Raw genomic sequence first — 19,095 nt, forward strand, 5'->3', positions numbered from 1 at the left:
ATAAGACATCCCTTATATGTAGAATCTAAAAAGAAACAATACAAATGAACTTACAAAACAGAAATAGACTTGCAGACTTAGAGAAGGAACTTCTGGTTGCCAGGGGGAAGGGATGGTTGGGGAGTTTGGGATGGACATGTACACACTGCTTTATTTACCACGGATAACCAACAAGGGCCCACTGTACAGCACATGGACCCCTGCTCAGTGTTAAGTGGCAGCCTGGATGGGAGGGGAGTTTGGGGGAGAGTGGATACATGTATATATATATGGCTAAGTCCCTACGCTATTCACCTAAAACGATCACATTGTTAATCGGCTACAACCAGGTGCTTATTCGCTCAGTTGTATCCAACTCCTTGAAACCCTAAGGACTGTAGCCCACTAAGCTCCTCTGTCCACGGGATTTTTCAGGCAGGAATACTGGAGTGGGTCGCCATTTCCTCCTCCAGGGGATCTCCCCAACCCAGGGATCTAACCTGCATCTCCTGTGTTTCCTGCATTGCAAGGGGATTCTTTATCCGCTGAGCCATCGGGGAAGCCAGGTGGCGCTAGTGATAAAGAACCCGCCTGCCAACGCAGGAGACATAAGAGACATGGGTTCAATCTGTGGGTGGGCAAGAGCCCCTGGAGGAGTGTAAGGCAACCCACCCCAGTATTCTTGCCTGGAGAATCTCATGCACAGAGGAGCCTGGTGGGCTACAGTTCAAAGGGTTGCAAAGAGTCGGACACAACAGACCGACTAAGCATGCAAACTTAATTTAATCTCTTTTCTCAAACCTACCCCTAACTCCCAGTGTTTGAGCAAAGTTCAAGAGGCCCTGCTGGAGACAGGAAGCTCTCACACTTGAGGGTGCACTGGGGCTGCCCCACTCCCAGGAGCTGTTTCAGGTGTGGCATGGGGCCCAGGGATCAGCATTTCCAAGTTCCCAGGTGTGGCCTACGTCCCACCCTGACCGAGTCCCCCCGCCCAGAGTCTCAGAATCATCCAGGACACCTGGACTCACCTCCAGGGGACCCTCAGGAGCCCGATCGTCTGTAAGGCAGCCTAAGTGGCAGTTTCAGAACCACCGGTCCAAACCCAGACCGAAGCCCTGGACAGCGGCTCCATTCAGTGCACCTGCCAGAGAACGTGATGGGGACGTCCTGCTACATCCAAGAACCTCTCCTGCTGCCTGCAAGGCGCAAACATCCAGGCATGGAAAAGAAAAAGACTCGGCCACCTGCCCTAGGCTTGGCTATAGTCGGAGCACACAAGCTTTATTCAGCAATAACGGCAGTATTTACGAGTGTGAGCTGTACAACAGTGGGGATGCTCTCTTTAGCACAAACTCTGAGGGCAAACAATTACGGCGACAGAGCTCAGACTCCGTGGCCCTGCCCCCTTCCCAGACAGGCCCAGGTTGCTCCCCACTCCTGCATGGTTGGATGGGGACCTGACCGTGGGCTCCCTCTGTACCCACACTCTCTGCACATGACCTGCCTCCCCCAGGCTGCTGGGCCAAAAGGAGAGGGGTGGACTGGTCCCCCACCCTGGGCTCCATCCAGTCCTCTTCCCTCTCAAGGCCACCCTTGGAGCAGCTAAGGGGGCAAGAACTCTGTCCCCCACAGAGGGTACCCAAGTCCCCCCCTGGCCTGACTCTTTTTTTTGCCGCAAAGCCTCTTTCTCAATGCAAGTTGAAACAGACTCAATAGAAGAAAGTGCTGTCTACGAAGCACTTCACACTCACAAAGCATTAGCCCTGCCCCCACCCAACCCCCAGCAAGCAGACGGGGAACAGGGTATCCTTAGAAGGGGACCCGGGAGCCTCTGGGACATCAGACAAAGGCAGGAGCCAGGCCCAGGAGCTGTCAGGGCCACGTGGGAAAGGTCAGGTTTCCTTTTAGCTCTGATTGAGGGGACATCTCAGCAACCAACCAACTGAGAGAGAGGAAGTCGTCTGAAACGTCTGGGTGACGTCGTGCATGCTTGTCTCTGTATGTAAGACCTTCCGTGATGTAACCTTGAATTAACCATTTGTGCACTTCCTCCTAGCTCTCTGACCTGGGCAGGGCTGCCTGGGGGAGGGAAGTGTGAACCCCAGATGGACGGCAAATGTGCCAAATAGGGGAGGAATCGGTGAGGGGCAGCGGGCACACCTAGGAGAGAACAGGGGCCACGTCCAGTGTCGGAGTCCCACTTGGGGGCCTCCTCAAAGGCAAGGGGTGGGGCAGGGCTGACCTAGAGGGGCTTCCGACCGTACAGATGGATGGATGGCTGGGAGGTGGGACTGAGAGGGGCTTGTGGAGGCACTAGACTGTACAGATGGGTGACCGGTCAGGGCGGGTGGCCCCGCACTCAAGGCGTGCACCAGCCTGCCCCGACAATGCCCCAAACTCCCGGTCCGCAGTCAGTTAACACTGAAAGTGGGTTGAGGGGTGGGTGGTGCTCAGACCGTGTAAGTTTTGACAGACTTGTAGAGGGGAGGCAGCAGCCCGTGGTTCTCGCGGACGACCTCCAGGTACTCAGATGACGTCTCCAGTAAGAAGGGCCCACAGCACATCTGGCAGCAGCACCTGACCCCAGTGGGTGGCTCCGGGTTCTTGTCAGACATGGGGGAAAAGTCAAAATCAGCCACCTATGGTGAACAAAACCCCATGGGTCAATCACCCTCCCACCCACCGGGAGCCCCGTGAGGTGGCCTTATGAGCTCAGCAGCCCGGCTGGGCAGCCTCTTACAAGCTCAGCTGCCTAGTTGCAGCATGCACAGAAATACCTTTCGGACATTACACGGGGCTTCCCTGTGCCCTTGGCTTTTCTGCTCTCTGGGTTTCCCCTGCTTTTAGTTGCCCTCTCCTTTACCAGTTCGTGGCCATGGCGGGCAGGCCAAAGGCAACCGGAGTGGGAGATAAGTGACATGAGAAGCAACCAAGTTCATCAATGGGGCCCCAGTCATGGATGCTTCATGGGTATGTCAGCCCCAGCCCCGGGTCTTGCTCTGACATCCAGACCACCTCCTAGCCCCCCTGGTCTGGCCCCCCTCGCCCTCTGCTCAGATCCTCTCCTGTCAAGGCCAGGAGTCCAGCCCTCCACCCATCCCACCCCACCGAGCACCCACCTCCACCATGTCCTTCTGGTGAGAAGCATTCCTTAGGGTCATGTACATGATGAAGGCCAGCATCATGGTGATGAGCGTGGCACACGGGAACGCAAAGACAGCCGGCTGGATGCCTGGGAGGACGAGAGGGTGAAGTCACGAGCCTGGGCAGTCGGTGCTGAGTACCAGCTCTCAGGGTACAACACCGGGGAGAGACCAGTGCCCACAAGAGCCCTCTCCCTCTTTGTGCACTCGCATCCCCATGAGGCATCTCCGATAGGCAAATCCAGGATTTCACAAAAACCCAAGGAAGGGTCTGTTGGGGTTTTAAAGCGATACTTGACAATAACTTTCAAAGGGTGCAACTAAATTTCCCACCAGAGTGTGGGCTGGACTCATAGTGACTTGCTCCTAAACAGGAGCAGAGGACAGAGGGATGATGTACAACTTCCAAGCTGAGACCATGGAAGACCCGGCAGCTTCCTCCTCGCCCTCTCGGGTGACTTGCGTTGGGGAAGGAAGCCAGGGCGTGAGGACACCCAAGCACCACTGTGAGCTCTGGCAGCTCTGGGTGTGAGGACACCCAAGCACCCCTGTGAGCTCCGGAAGCTCTGGGCGTGAGGACACCCAAGCACCCCTGTGAGCTCCGGCAGCTCTGGGCTCGCTCACTCAGATCCTGTTGCAAGGAAGCCACAGGGCAGAGCAAGAAGAGCCCAGCAGGTCCCAGGTTCAAATCCTGGCTCTGCCCAGGTGACCTGATGGTCATGCTGAAGCACGAGGCAGCCGAGAAGATGCAACCAGGTGAGGCAGGTGAAAGGCAGGCGATCAGCAAGTGTGGGTTCCTTCTCACCCTTCCCCCACTCTCCTCCTGGTAGAGACACCACCGTACACCGTAAGGATCTGTCTCCAAGGAAAGGCAGCATGGATTACCTGCATCTGCAGTGCCACCTTTCTCCACAGGATTCAGGGGATCCCAGGCTCTCAGTGCCCAGGAGGTGCTGGGGGAGTCAGGGCCCAAGGCCCCCAGGGATGCCCACAGGTCAAAGAGTCTGCCTGGCACACAGGGTCAGCCAGGGCCCAGGGAAGAGCATGGAGTCGGCTCAAGTAGGAGGAACTGGGGAGACTGAAGGGGGTGGTGACCACATCTGGTGCATTGATAGGGCCAACCCTGGGGCAAGTGCAGCTGGCAGGGGGGCGTCCCCCTTTAGTTCTGCACAGAGTAGGACCTGGCTGAGCATCTGAAAGATCATTCCTAGGGTCTGGGATCCTTTCTCCTCTACATAAGAAAGCCCTTTTCTGGGGTCATAGAGGAGGACCCCCTGGAAGTGAAGGGGAGGACCTGATGCTGTCATCAGCCAGTCCTATGGCTGCAAGCCGGCGGCTGGACCGTGTGACTGTTTGGGGAAGAGTACGCCAGGGGGTTCAGCTGGGTGCCCATATGAATGAGAGAGACTGCACTGCACACTTTCTGAGCTGCCCGCACTCCCTGGGAGACTTCCGACAGCCCAGTGAGTCCGGCGCGGTCGCCATCGGAGATGCTTGTTTTGGTGGAAGCAAAAGTGCTGAGACGCAGGCGATGGGGTGGGTGTGACGGCGGTGAAGGGTGGAGGGCTTGTGCCGGGGACAAGTGTGGCAGAGGTCACGTGTGGGAGGGACACTGCCCACTGGCAGCGGTGGTGGCAACAGGAGAGATGAAGTTGGGATGATCCTGGAGCAACACGGTATGCATGGCGCTGGTCCAAATGGTGGGTGCCGGGGTTGGGAGCAGGGGCATTAACAGCGGTGCTGATGGTGGCCAGGGTGGTTGCTATGGCAGCGCTGACTCTGGCTCGTGAAGATGCTGGAAGAACGGTCAGCAGTGTGTGGTGATGGTGGCCGTGGTTTTGGACAAGTTGCCCGAGTTTGCTGTTGTTACCATCAGTGGTGCTGGTGTTGAGGGTGGTGTTGGTGGGACTGAAGGGGGCTGGTATCGGGGGGGCTAGAGCAGTGGCCAATGGCACTAGAGTTTGGTGGTGGTGCTATGGGTGGTCAGCAATGGTGTTGATTGGGGCCGGCAGGGTTACCGACGATTCTGGTAATGGTGGGATTGGCTGCTGATGGTCACTGGTGGACCAAGGGTGACTGGTGGTGGTGGCAGGAGTGACTGGTTTTTGCTGGGAGCAGAGGCAACGTGTCACTTACTGGAGGGCCACACCTGGATCTTGTGGTACTGATGCGTCTTGCTGATGACGTTCTCGGCCTGGATGCTGAAGCAGTAGTCCCCGGGATCCCGGAAGATGTGGGTCAGGTTGTAAGCCGTGCGGTCCACGGACACCGGGTGGCATTCCCCTTCCTCCAGCGGGAGGCACTCGGGCTTAAGACGCCAGCACACATTCAGAGGGGGGCTGCAGGGAAATGGGGGGTGTTTCTTCAGCAATGGCTTGGCAAGGAGTGTGAGCACAGACCAAGTCCAAGAAAGCTCAGACAGTCATGAACTTCAGTGTTCTTTGCCCAGGCCTCCAGGGAACAGGAGTACATAAGAGATGGCCCGAGACTCCAAGGGGAGGCCAGGGCAGTGACACATACAGGGACGTGCACAGACTGCTGGACGAGGCAGAATGCATGATCCAGTGATGCCCTTGGTGTGTCAAGGGGACGGAGGAGCACACTGTTAATGAGGAAGTCAGGGAAGGCTTCCTGGAGGAGGTGGTGCTTGAGTAGGATCTGAAAGGATAAGTCGGCTTTCTATAGATTTGAAGGGGTGAGGGCATTCCCACATTGCAGACAGCCCCACAAGGCCAGTGCTCCCTCCCCTGGACCCTGAGAATGGAGTCATGCTGTGACTCTCCCATGGCCCAGTTAAGGGTGGGGTTGTCACTCCATGTGCTCCCTAACTTGGGGCCCCTCAGGGATGAAATCCAGTTGTCATGTATGGATGTGAGAGTTGGACTATAAAGAAAGCTGAGCACCGAAGAATTGATGCTTTTGAACTGTGGTGTTGGAGAAGACTCTTGAGAGTCCCTTGGACTGCAAGGAGATCCAACCAGTCCATCCTAAAGGAGATCAGTCCTGAATATTCATTGGAAGGACTGATGCTGAAGCTGAAACTCAATACTTTATTGCCACTTGATGCAAAGAATTGACTCATTTGGAGAGACCCTGATGCTGGGAAAGATTGAGGGCAGGAGGAGAAGGGGGCAGCAGAGGATGAGATGGTTGGATGGCATCACCGACTCGATAGACATGAGTTTGAGTAAGCTCCAGGAATTGGTGATAGACAGGGAAGCCTGGCGTGCTGCAGTCTATGGGATCCCAGAGTCAGACATGACTGAGGGACTGAACTGAACTGAAGGGATGAAACAAAGTCAGGAGCCTCTGAGCAGGAGTGTAGACAGGACCACAGATCATGAACAGTGCGCTCCGGGTTTCACTCACCTCCCCAGGAAGTTCAAAGTCACTACCATCTTTTGGAAGGTCTGAATTAGGGTGGGCCCCAAGACTTGGATGCCTCGAAGGGTTTCTGAAAGGTAAAGAAGACTTCATTATATGTGGTGGCTGACGACAGCTGTCTCAGGGCTCCCGGGGTTCCTAGGCTGTGTGGCACCCTGTCCTCCTCTTGGTCCTCCCGAAGGGCAGGTCACAGGTCACATCCAGAGTCCTGCTTCCCCATCAGCAGATGCTGGAGCCACTTAGACTGAGGCCGCTGGGGGAAGCCACCAGGACTCTGGTAAGCAGGACCTGGGGCTAGCTTAGGAAAACCACCTCCCTCCCCATCATCTGTGCTGTGTGGGGGACAAGGGAGCAGCACCCCATTAGTATGGCTGAGAAACCAGCTGCAGCTGCCCCAGTGCCCTGTCTTGACAAAGCCAGGAGTGGCGGGTCTGGGGGTTCCCTCCCGGTGCAGCCGACTGGGGCTGTCCCATCCCCCACAGGACAGTCCTTGACTAGAGGCCAATGTAGCTGGAAACAGAGAGTGATGGGGATACATCCTATCACAGCACAGCGTCTGGACTCTGCCACTCGGTGCCCCCTGACCTCCTCCGTGGCCTTCAGTGCCCTCTTAGTAGTGGGGGAATGACAGGCCCTCACAGGGCTGCCAAGGGAACTGAAGAGAGGCTGTGCAAGCCACTCTGTTCTGTATGTGATCCAGCCCTGGAAGGAGTGGTACCCAGGGCTCCTCGACGAGCCAAAAGCTCAACCCACACCAACCCCCCGAGACTCACCCTGCAGCTTCAGCGAGGTGGAGAAGTCACCTGTCTTCTGCAGAATGCCCCTCCCGGCGTCCGGCGTGACCTGCTCCCACCCTGCCACCACCTTGACCTTCACGGTGAAGGATCCGATGATGGAATAGTTATAATAGACGGTACCATCTCTGGTCACCATCTGGGTGCTGTAAGGTGTCAGGGAGGGGAGAGATGGCAGAAGTGATCCACGCAACTTTTTAGGGTCAGTGGTTGGGTGTACAGTGACACACTCAGACCAATGTCATTTTGTGAGCAAAAGTGTCACCTCAGCAGCAGTCCCCAGGGCTAGCCAGGGCATGAGGTCAACTGACCTACATGGGTGGAGTGTCTGCTGGTCATCTTTGGACTTGTAAGTTACAGGTAGAAGAACTTTAGCAACAGGCGCCTGTCACCTGCCAGGAAGTGCTCTGCAACCCCATCCAGACCAAGGAAAGACCATGTGTTAGAGAAGATCTGGGAAGGGGAGAAATATGAACTTTGGAGTTAAGACAAATCTGGCTTTGAATCTCAGCTCCAAATTTCCTATCTACATAACTCTCAGCCTTACTTTTCTCATCTGTAAAACAGGAAGAATCATGCCGCTATCTTAGGTTATGACTTTTTCCTCTACAATTACCTGAAGTCACTTTGAAAGGAACTTGACTAACAATAAAGAAAATATTTTTGTTGATTTGTTGAGGCTCTTTATATATGAAGTTTATCGAACCTTTACCTATTATATATCTTCCAAGTATTTTCTTCCAGTTTAACCATTATTTTTTGGCTCAACTTGATTCTTTCATTTCAAATTTTAAATCTGATGATGCCAAACTTAGCATTTTTTTCCTTCACAGTTTCCACCTTTTATTTGTATTCTTAGAAACGCCTTCCCCCACTGCCAAACTATTCAATTGCAGGGGATCGTCGTCTACATTCCAATCTAGTCCTGGTTTATTATGTTTACTGTTTACTATTTTAAATCTGTAAATTTGGAACAGGTTTTGTTAGGGATTAGACTGGCTCACACTGGTCCCCAAGGGTCCCGAGTTTGGCACAGAGCAGGTGTGCAAGGCATGTTCAGAGTGAGGGAGAGTGAGCAGGTGAAGATGGGAGAGTACAGAGCGCTTCGCACAGGCCAGGACTCTGGGGCATCAAAGAGAGTCAGAACATACCCATCTCCAAAGTCCCAGCTGTAGAGGAACGAGGCATTCTTGAAGAAGTTGCTGGGGTCGTGGAGGAGGAAGGAGACTTTGAGGACTGTCTTGGTGAGGTAGGAGCTGGGCCAGGGCAGAGAGGTGTTCTGGGTGACCACAAGGTTCCCCACAAGGAACTCTGGGAGGGAGAAACCACGGGAGGGTGAGTCCCCCGCCCCCAGGGTGGAGGAGGGCGGAGCCATGTGCCAGCAGGCAGGGCAGCCTATCCTTGACCTGCCCTCCTGACGGTCACCATTGTGGTAGCAAGAGGGGACCCTGCAGGTCTCCAAACACAGAGGCATATGCCCCCCTCCTAGGCCCTGCCCTGGGCCAGTGGATGCTGGTGAAGACTCACTCCCTGTGTTACACATACATATCCGCTCCTGTACCCTTTTCACCAGGACCCTGAACTTTCTGGCACAAAAGATGCTCAGGACCAGAAAGAAATGCACAGGCTTTTAAATCAACTCTTGGGAAATACTTCAAAGTATTAGATGAGCCTAGAAAAAAAATGAGCATTTCTGCTGACCACATTTGTTGTTGTTTAGTCACTGAGTCGTATCTGACTCTTTTGCAACCCCATGGACTGTGGCCTACCATGCTCCTCTGTCCGTGGGATTCTCCAGGCAAGAATACTGGAGTGGGTTGCCATTTCCTTCTCCTGGGGATCTTTCCAACCAAGGGATGGAACCACATCTCATGCACTGAAGGTGGATTCTTTACCACCGAGCCACTTGGGAAGCCCGTTGCCAAGTATACGTGTGTACGTATTTAAGGTATACATACATTAAGCACAGTTGATCAAATTGGTCATAGAATTTCGTTTTGATCTTTAAAAATTTACAAGCATGAGTACTCTCCCAGGCTAAAACACACTCTTTGTAAAGATCATTACTATTACAAATTATATCACTATTCTTATGGTTGCATACTTAGCTTGTTTCTATTTTCCTCTGTTATTATAGAAACTGTGATGAACACCTTCTTGCATAAACCATTACCCAAATGGAGGTTTATTACCTGAAGATAAGTTCTTTAATAGATTGTAGGGACTTCCCTGGGGCTTCCCTGGTAGCTCAGCTGGTAAAGAATCTGCCTGCAATGCAGGAGATGCCGGTTTGATTCCTGGGTCAGGAAGATCCCCTGCAGAAGGGATAGGCTACCCACTCCAGTACTCTCAGGCTTCCCTGGTGGCTCAGATGGTAAAGAATCTGCCTGCAATGCGGGAGACCTGGGTTCGATCCCTGGGTTGGGAAGATCCCCTGGAGGAGGGCATGGCAACCCACTCCAGTATTCTTGCCTGGAGAATCCCCATGGACAGAATAGCCTGGCGGGTTACAGTCCAAGGGGTTGCAAAGGAGCAATTCAGCACAGCACAGGGACTTCCCTGGTGGCCCAGTGGCTAAGACTCCACACTCCCAACGCAGGGGGTCTGGGAACTAGATTCCACATGCCACAATTAAGAGTTCCCATGCTGGAACGAGAGATCCTGCATCCAGATAAGACCCAGCACAGCCAAATAAAGAAGAAGAAAAAATAGAGTGTAAACTCCAAGAAAGTAGGGAGTTCTTGGATAGAGAGAGAAGGGAGGGAGGGTGTGAGGAAGGAAGGGAGGAAGAAGGGGGAAGAGAGTGGGGTGGGGGGAGATAGGGAAAGAGAGAAACAGAAAGAACCAGTGGAAGACTAAAATAACTTACAGCCATTGATACATATGGATCAGCTCCTCTCCAAAAGCGTTGTGTTAATTTACACCCCAGTAGTGAATATGCACTTTGTGTCCATTTCAGCACAGCCCTGCCAGCAGTGTGTATTACCATTTTCTGATCCTTTGTTAACTCAACTGACAGCAACTGAGAACCATGGGTCTAACCTGCCTGTGTGTGATGGTTGTGGTGCCTGTGCCAGGCTGGTTGTTTTCTCTGCCCCAAGAGTCTGAAGGCAAATCAGCAAGGAGGGAAGGTCCTCACCTGTGATGGGGAGGACAAGGAGGCTCCTGGCTACAGGCGGGCACATCCCACAGTCGGCGGCAGTGACCCAGACGGAGACCGGGAAGTCCCCGGGCACGTTCCCCACGACGCGGATGGTGGAGCTGAAAGCCTCGTCCGCCTTCCCCGTGAGCAGCAGCGGGGTGTGGATCCAGTGGAAGCGGTAGAGGCGGGTGCTGGCGGGCAGGGCCAGGCTGCCATTGTCGTCAGCCACCAGGCTGGCTGTGATGGTCACCTCCGCCCCCGTGGTGGCAGGGCCATCAGTGGTGAGCTGAAGTTCATACAGGCCTAGGAACCCAGAAACAAAGGCTGGTTTCAGGTAGAGGGCGTGGCCAGGACCCCCACTGCCCCACGCTGGGTGGGCGTCTATTCATCTTATGGGTGGAGAAACTGAGGCAGGTCAAGGGACTAAGCCCAAGGATCAAACAATTAGTGCACTGCCAAGTGGAGACTCAAACCCAGGCCCGGCTGACTTCAAACCCACACTCTTTCCAGTGTCTCAGTTTATTTTCTTTTTTCATGCCATCCAAGCAAGGCCTCACAGAGCATGAGTCTGCTGACCCGGCCAGGCTTCTCAGCTACAAAAATGACCATCAGTTCATGTCACAGGAGGGACCACTGCAGCTGCTGCCCAGAAAGGCCCCCCATCACCCACTCTTTGGGGCCGAGCTTTACTTGTGAAACAAGATTCCAAGTTGAAACACAAAGCTGAATCTGGACCCCCCTTAGAGGCCTCACGCCTTGACATGGCAGAACAAGCCTTGGGAGGAAGGGTCACTGTGATCCAAGACAAGACTCCTTCTCTTTGGTCTCAGTCTGCAAATCCATAAAGTGAGAGCTTCAAAATGTGAGCTGCCCAATACGGTTCCACTAGCCACGTGGGGCTCCTGAAGCTTCAATCAAAAGGAAACAAACTTCAAACCCACTTTCTTGGTTGCACTGGCCACGTTCCAAGGGCTCAATGGCCGCATGTCACCAAGGGTCATGAGAGTGGACACTGTGGATACAGATCTTCGTTATCACAGAAAGTTCCACGGGACCACACGCTCTCAAGGACCTCCAGGATCTCGGCCAGGGCCAGTGCTGGAGCTCTCTGATTCCAGCTGGGTCTACTCCTTGGGGAACCTGAACTGACATATGGGGGATATAGCTCTTACAGGGAACCTGGGAATTAAGACTTGCAGGTTGCAAGCAGAGAACAGGGCCTGTGGACTTCCCTGGTGGTCCAGTGGCTAAGACTCTGCACTCCCAACGCAAGGGGCCTGGGTTCAATCCCTGGTCAGGGAACTAGATCTCTCATGTCATAACTGGAAAAAAAAAAGATTCCTCATGCAACAACTGAAAAAAAGATCCTGTATGCTGCAACAAAGAAGAAAGATCCTGTGTGCCTCAACGAAGACCTGGCATGGCCAAATAATGTAAATAAATAATTTTTTTAAATAAACAAATATTTTTTCAAAAGAGAGAGAGAGAACAGGGCCTGGTGCACATAGAATGGAGACCATGTAAGAGGCTTTTTAAATGATACTCCCCACCTGACCAAGACCATTCAGTCTTACACTGAATGTAAGACTAATTATAATCTGAAAATACAGAAAGGTATAAAATTAAAAAAAAAGAAAACTTTTTAAATAATCAGCAACGATCCCTCTTACTATATTTGGACATTTCCTACTATTTTTTTCAAATGATGCTTATTCTGAGATTATTCCACTGTTGTTGCTGGTTCTGCATATCAACCATCTTCCTAAGTTATTATTCTTCACCTGCTTTAGATAGCTGCAGATTTTTTTATCATACTTACCGGTAAGATTTTAAAAATCAGGTTTGTTTCCATCATAAAAGTTAAGACAGGGAATTCCCTGGAATCTTCAGTGGTTAAGATTCCATGCTCCCAATGCAGGGGGCGTGGGTTTGATCTCCGGCTGGGGAACTAAAATCTCGCATGCCACACAATGCAGTGTGGCCACACACACATACAAAGTAATACATATGCATAAAGAGTATTAGAGGTGTCCTATTACCCTACCCCCCCAAAAAAACAACAGCTGCTAACAGATTAAGGTCCTCAGGCTCTTTTTCATGCACCAAAGTTTCAATTTGTGCAGACCCTCTGCACACAACTCTGCATGATTTTATTTCCACGACAACACATCAAAAGGCTATCCACGAGGGTCCTAACGTGGACTTCAGTGGTTGCAAGATAATCCCTCAAGCAGGTGTATCTGAATTCCCAGAACCCTTCCCTCTCGTCAGTAGCATTACTGCGTGTCTTGGTAACTCTTTTACTGCAATTTGGATTTTCCTCTTCAGGTGAGATGTCTAAAGGGCTTGCGAGATTAGAGACTGTCCAGCCTGTGGCAGGGCACACCTGGGCAGATGAGGTGACACAGAAGGAGGGGAGGAGGGGCCACAACCCCCCCCCCCATCATGTCAGTCCCTCCCGCCTCTCCCTTTCCTGGCCATAGGCACCCCCTCCCTTGGCTTCTGGTACCCCCTAAATGCTGGTGGAAGCCAGGAATAGTGACTTCAATTCTACTAAGCAGTAATGTAGTAGCAACTAACCACATGCCATTACGTTTAATCACTTAAATGTAATTAATACTAAAAAATTCAGTCCCTCCATTGCACCAGAGCCACATTTCAAGCGCTCAAGAGCCATAGCTCTCCTGGACAGCACAGATAGAAAATATATCCTTCATCATCCAAAGTTCAAAGGCCAGGGATGCAGCAGCAGTGCCCAACCTTTTTGGCACCTGGGGCCAGTTTCGTGGAAGACAATTTTCCCACTGAGCTGGGTAGGGAGGTGGGTGGGGGTGGTGTCAGGATGATTCAAGTGCATCATATTTATTGTGCGCTTTATTTCTATCATTATTACATCAGCTCCACTTCAGATCATCAGGCATTAGATCCCAGAGGTTGGGGTCCCCTGCTCTAGACCCCCTAGCTTTCTCCCCTCCCAAACCTACCATTCTCATTACCTGTCATTCTCTGTCCGGTTAGAGGGTCCAGCTGTTTCAAGACCCAGTCTCTGGGCCCCTGCCACTCTCACTGTTCCTCTCCATCACTATGAACACCACATACATGCATGTGTGTGTGTGTGTGTGTGTGTGTGAGAGAGCGTGCACGCTCAGTCGCTCTGTAGTGTCTGACTCTTTGTGACCCCATGGACTGTAGCCTGCCAGGCTCCTCTGTCCATGGGATTATCTAGGCAAGAATACTGGTGTGGGTTGCCATTTTCTCCTCCAGGGGATCTTCCCAACCCAGCGATCGAACTCATGTCTCTTGTGTCTCCTGCACTGGCAGGTGGATTCTTTACCACCAGCGCCACCCTGGGAAGCCCCCATCCAGTAGGTTACTGCTCCACCCTGCTTGCTGACCCTTGGCCTCCAGTCCTGCCCTACTCTCAGCCACCCAAGCAAACAGCTTCCTGCGCAGTTCATCTGATCACGGGCCAGCCTCCGGGTAGAGGGAATCCACATTCATGTCTTGGCACATCCATGCTGTAGCTTTAACACTTGCTCTGTCCTTCATAGCCTTAAGGTATTTGCACATGCTGTCCCCACCGCTCTTCTTCACCTAGATGTCTGTGGATATAACTTCTTCCAGGAAGCCCTCCCTGACTCCCCCCCCCCGCCCCCACCTCTTCAGCGCTCTCCCAACAGCTTGGCACACAGCTTACCCTGGGTTGGGATAGACATTTCCTTGTCTCCCCTAACTCCACTGCAAGCTCCTTGAGGGCAGGACAGGGGTCATCCCCATCTCCTCCGAGCCTAGCCAAGTGCTTGGCACCAAGTAGGGGTTGGACACTGTACTGGGGAGTGGCACCTGGAGAGAAGGGTGTGGCAGAGGGACCAGTCCACCTGGCGCTGCCCGAGGAAACTCTTCATCCAGGTGCTGTGGACTGAGCCCCTTCCTTGGGCCCCACCCCACAGCTCTGGGGAGACCCAGAAGTACAGGACGTCCCCCCTGCCCTTACGGGGCTCACGAGAGACCTGTTGATTCAGCCAAACTGGGAGGTGAGTGAGTGGCTCCTCAACTGGACCCAATTTGCCCTATGATGCCATGTTGCCTGCTCCCACTGGGGACTCTGTCTCCAGCCTTTTGGTCACTTGTGTTACACATCTGTTTCGAATCCCTTTCCTTGAGGCCAGATTTTGAATTATAAAGTCATCTGGGCTAGCATTGCAAAAGGGACCGGCAGTGTCTTAATCCCAAAGAGAGAATTCCGGACATGGAAGTCTCTCCAAGAAAACACAGTGTATGGCTGAGTCCTTTGCTGTCCACCTGAAATTATCACCACGTTATTAATCTGCTATACTCCAACATAAAATAAAAGCTAAAAAAATAAACTTTCAAAAATTCTTTATATTAAAAAAAAAAACAGTGTAGATTTTACACTGGGGGACCTGAGGATAACACTACTGCCTGGGGTCAGAGTAAATCCACATTGTCCCAGGCTAAGTCCCTCTGACTGGGAGGCAGCCTCTGGCGGGGGTGGGGGGGGGGGGCGGCGGTGGGGAGATGCAGCCTTTGGCCAGGCTGCCGCAGAAGGAGGTGCTCAGATGACAGGCCATCTCCACCCTTCCCCCTCTCGCTCTTGCCCACCCCCCACCACCCCAAGGAGAGTTGCATGGGCCAGAGCGAGGCTGGCAGGTGGCAGGGACATTCGGCTGCATGCTAATGGCCAGCCAGCATCTGCAGCAAGATGGGCGCATGTCAGCACGTAGGATGATGACTACGCGACGACGCAGATCGGTTGCCAGGGGAATGGAATAGGGGGCAGCCAGCTCAGCTGGGAGGACTTGGGGGGGGGTGGCGGTTGGGAGGGCAGGGGATGTGGCTCCAGCAAACGCAGCTACAGCAGACAGTGGCCCAGCTCCCGGGAGCCATTTCTCAGGCTTGTGTTTTCGTTTTTGTTTCTTTAAGCAGGTATTTCACAGTCCCTGGGTCAAGCTGCCCCTCGTCTTCAGGGTCTCAGAATTGTCCAGAATCTGAAATGGACCATGAAGGTTTTGCCACCTGTGGCTGAAGGCACCAAGTCCAGGTTGGGTAACCTACCTGTCGAAATCCACGTTTCAGGTTCGGGAGCCCAGGTGCCCTGGCCTTGGAGTACAGAGCAGCCCAGGCCAGGCTTTAGGGGCCCCACAGGCACCCCAGTGGCTCAGACCTGAGAGGGCCACAGCAAGATGTGAAGTGGCAAGAGCCACAAAGCTTGACCCGTGGAGGAACGCTCACCAGCAGGCTCCCTTGGATTCCACCTGGAGCATGTACATTCTCCCTGACCACACAGCCTGCAGGGGCTCCAGAACCTTCTAGAGAAGGGCTACATTGGCCTTTGCACTTTGCACATGTTGTCAGCCCAAAACACTTCCCAAAGTACCTCTGAAGTGTGAACAACACAACCTGGAATTAATGAATGGTCCAGGACACGGACTTCTGACTTCAACCCTTGGTACAGGAAGCATGCCTGAGTCTGACCCAGACCTGGGGAGGCTACAAAAGGGCTTCTGAATCTTTCTCTCCTGTGGGTTTTCCCCAACTGCATCTCAGCTGTTTTGACTGTATCATGGGTGCAACAGGCCAGGCTGGGAACCACATATGATTTCCAAAGAATTAATTCCCTCCTACTCCCCCTGCCCTGGAAATTTAGGCCACATTGATCATTTCTGGACACCTGTAAACCTAATGGACAAGAGACCCCATTTCTATGTGAATATCCAGGGAGAAGCAGATTATCCTGACCCAGCACAAAATTATCTTAATGTTCACTCCTAAGATGCAGGGTTTTTACTTTCCCTTGTGGCTTTCGTTTCACAAGTTAGGATTCATCTCTTCTTCCATCTACCATTCTTTGAAGGAGGAAGGGGGCATAATGAACATATTGGATAATATTGAACACGCACCCAATAGCTGCCAACTGTCTCCTCCAAACTCTCCAACCTGGGTCCCCTTTTTTTGTCGCCAAAATGGGGCAGAAAAGTGGGGTGCTTGCCTTCGTGCAGTGAGGATGTGGGGATGGTAGAAGCACCGCCCCGGGGAACACGAAGTGGTACCCAGCGGAACCAGCTCAGGGTCCATTTTGGAAACCATTTCCAGAGAGGAAATGGCAGGCTGGCTTCCTGGGCTCTGAAAATCGCTCCCCCCACCCCCACCCCACCCCACCCCACCCCGAAGCCGACACGAGCTGGGTGGCAAGCCTCTCCCGATAAGGCCACATTCGGAGGCAACCTGTCCGCGCTCCCTGGGGGATGTGGCGTGACACCGACCCCAGCATCCCCGATCCCCCCCGCAGCGTCCTCCCCCACCTCCAGCGGCTTCGAGGTTCCCAGGCTCCGGGATGGAGGCCCCGGCCACCGCGCCGTTCCTAGGGCAGGGCCGATCTGGAGGGGGCAGCAGAAGCGAGGGGCGCGGGGAGCCCCCCAAGTGCCGGCGACTGTAGGGGACGGAGGTGAAGGGACAGGCCCGTCGGGCCGTGCTCCCCTCCGCAGCGCGCGGTCTCGGGAGAGGAGGGAGGTGAGCGCAGGGCGCAGGGCGCCACCTCCGCAGCGCCGGCTCCGGGCGAGGCCGCTGGCTCCAGACTGTCCCGAGGCCCCCGGCGCGCAGCCGACCCGGGAGGGCGGCCCGGCCGATCCACGCGGCGCCTTACCTGCGGCCACCCTAGCCGGGGCCAAGGGCAGGAGGCAGGCTAGCCAGAGGATGCGGCCGAGGCGCGGCCAGAGCGCCAGGGCCATGGCGGCGCCGGCAGCCGCTGGAGCGCCGAGGGGACGCGGCTGGTCTCGACTGCGGCGGCGGCCGCCCGTGGGGCGCGCGGCGAGGGCGGTGCGGGGCGGTGCGGGCGCGGCGCCGGCTCGTCCTCGCCTCGGATCGCCGTGTCTCTGCGCGTCGCCGCCGCCCACGGCTCGCCGCGCCGACCCCGGCCCACGTCAGCCGCGTCGCGCCCCCTCCCCGGCCCCCGCTGCACCCCGCCTCTCTCCGCGATCCTCCCCGCTCCCCGCGGGCCCCAGCTCCTCCGATCTGCGCCCCCTCCTTGCCTCTGGTCCCGCGTCCCTCCTCTCCCCTCGATCCCTCCCCCACCCGTCCCCGCTCCTCCAGTCGGCGCCCCCTCCCCTCCCCGCGTCCGTGCCCGCGCCCGGCGACTCTGACTCAGCGTCCCCAGAGGCGCGCGCGCCGCTGCGAAGCCTCGAGAAGGGCCCTGTGGGCTGTTTCTCCAGGCGCATTCGCTTATGACGCACACGGCTTGGAGATGCTGCCCTTCGTTCGAGAAACGCTGAGGAGCCACCGTGTGCCCGGCGCTGGGCGGTGGACCCGGGAACGCCTGTGTCCCTCCAGAGAGAAGGACTCGAGCGCAGGGGTCCGGGCGCAGGCGCTGGCGCTGATGCCCTTCCTCTGTTTACTCTCTCTGCACCTGCTGAAAAATGAGGCATATGTCCCTGGGCCCACAGCGCTGTCACTGAGGCCTTGAGACACTCAAGGCAACCGCGATGAGAAGAGACCAGGCTGCTCCTTGGCCTAAGCAGGCGCTTCCATCTGCCATAACAGGAACAGAGCGTGACTTTTCTGCTAGAAGGAGGCCAGCCTGGCTGACCTTAAAGACTGGACCCTGGCAGCCTGAATCCTGGTCCCAGTTGGGCCTCTCCTTCATCCTTGGCAAAAGAGCCCACCCAGAGAGAGGGAGTTGGGTGGGACCAGGGCTGCAGGATACCGGCTGCAGGAGAGTGAAGGCACTTCTCAGAGTAGCTGTGGGGTCCCCAGGTGATTGGGTGGGGGCAGATTTGAGTGAGTCCCCTTAAGAAAGTTAAAAGTGCTAGACAGATGTCACTCATGATGGCATCAGTCACTATCGTGGGGACAAATAGCAGTAGCCTTTGCATTCTCCCTGAGAGCTCTGTGACCTTTAGAAAGTCACATAACTGTCCTGGCGCCTCAGTTCAGTTTTCTCTAAAATAAGAAAAATAATCCCCCATGAGACAGCAGTAAGGGTAAAATGAGTGAACATATAGAACAGTGTTTGGACATTTGGTATTGTTGTTTAGTCGCCAAGTCACATGTGACTCTTTGCAACCCCACGGACTATAGCCCACCTGGCTCCTCTGTCCATGGGATTTCCCAGGCAAAAATACTGGACTGGGTTGCCATTTTCTTCTCCAGAGGATTGTCCCGTCCCAGAGATCTAACCTTCCTCTCCTGCGTTGGCAGGTGGATTCTTTACCACTGAGCCACAAAGGAAGTCTGTACTTGGGCATAGTTAAGTGCTCAATCAGTGCTGGCTGTCAGCATTAGAATTGCTTAAGGAATTGGGAGAATTTTGCTTGTCCATCAGGAATTGAGGAGAACATTGTGCTTGAGAAGAAAAGAATATGTTAAGGTTATAAATTGTTTCAAATATTTAATTATTTCACATTATTCAAAAGTCTGTCTGTTAGTGGCTTTTAAAATGTACTAACTGCAGAACTTCCTTGGTGGTTCAGTGGCTAAAACTCCAAGCTCTGGAGGCCAGGGTTCGACCCCTGGTCAGGGAACTAGATCCCACCTGCCTCAACTAAGGGATTGCATGCTGCAACTAAAGATCCCACGTGCCATGGTGTAGCCAAATAAATGTGTTTTTTTTTAATTTAAAAAGTTAAAATGACAAATA

General features: G+C 54.0%; 1 protein-coding gene across 3 annotated transcripts; it reads right to left on the bottom strand.

The window, feature by feature from the left end:
* Nucleotides 1-1,239: 1,239 nt before the first annotated feature.
* On the bottom strand, nt 1,240-17,339 carry TMEM130 (transmembrane protein 130). Of its 3 annotated transcripts, none has more exons than XM_081555733.1 (8): nt 17,107-17,339; nt 10,440-10,745; nt 8,452-8,611; nt 7,280-7,446; nt 6,492-6,576; nt 5,259-5,461; nt 3,099-3,211; nt 1,240-2,582 (listed from the first exon to the last, which is right to left on the bottom strand). In XM_081555733.1, exons 1-8 carry the CDS (start codon nt 17,189-17,191, stop codon nt 2,430-2,432), a joined length of 1,272 nt encoding a protein of 423 aa, XP_081411859.1. In that variant the 5' UTR covers nt 17,192-17,339; the 3' UTR covers nt 1,240-2,429. The 3 variants fall into 3 exon arrangements, with proteins under 3 accessions (XP_081411859.1, XP_081411861.1, XP_081411860.1); XM_081555735.1 differs by having other exon boundaries at nt 1,240-2,618; nt 17,107-17,258; XM_081555734.1 differs by lacking the exon at nt 10,440-10,745.
* Between the last annotated feature and the right edge of the window lie 1,756 nt (nt 17,340-19,095).

This window comes from Giraffa tippelskirchi, chromosome 13, assembly GCF_054371585.1.
Source record: "Giraffa tippelskirchi isolate mGirTip1 chromosome 13, T2T-mGirTip1v1.2.pri, whole genome shotgun sequence".
Classification (NCBI taxonomy): Eukaryota; Metazoa; Chordata; class Mammalia; order Artiodactyla; family Giraffidae; genus Giraffa; species Giraffa tippelskirchi.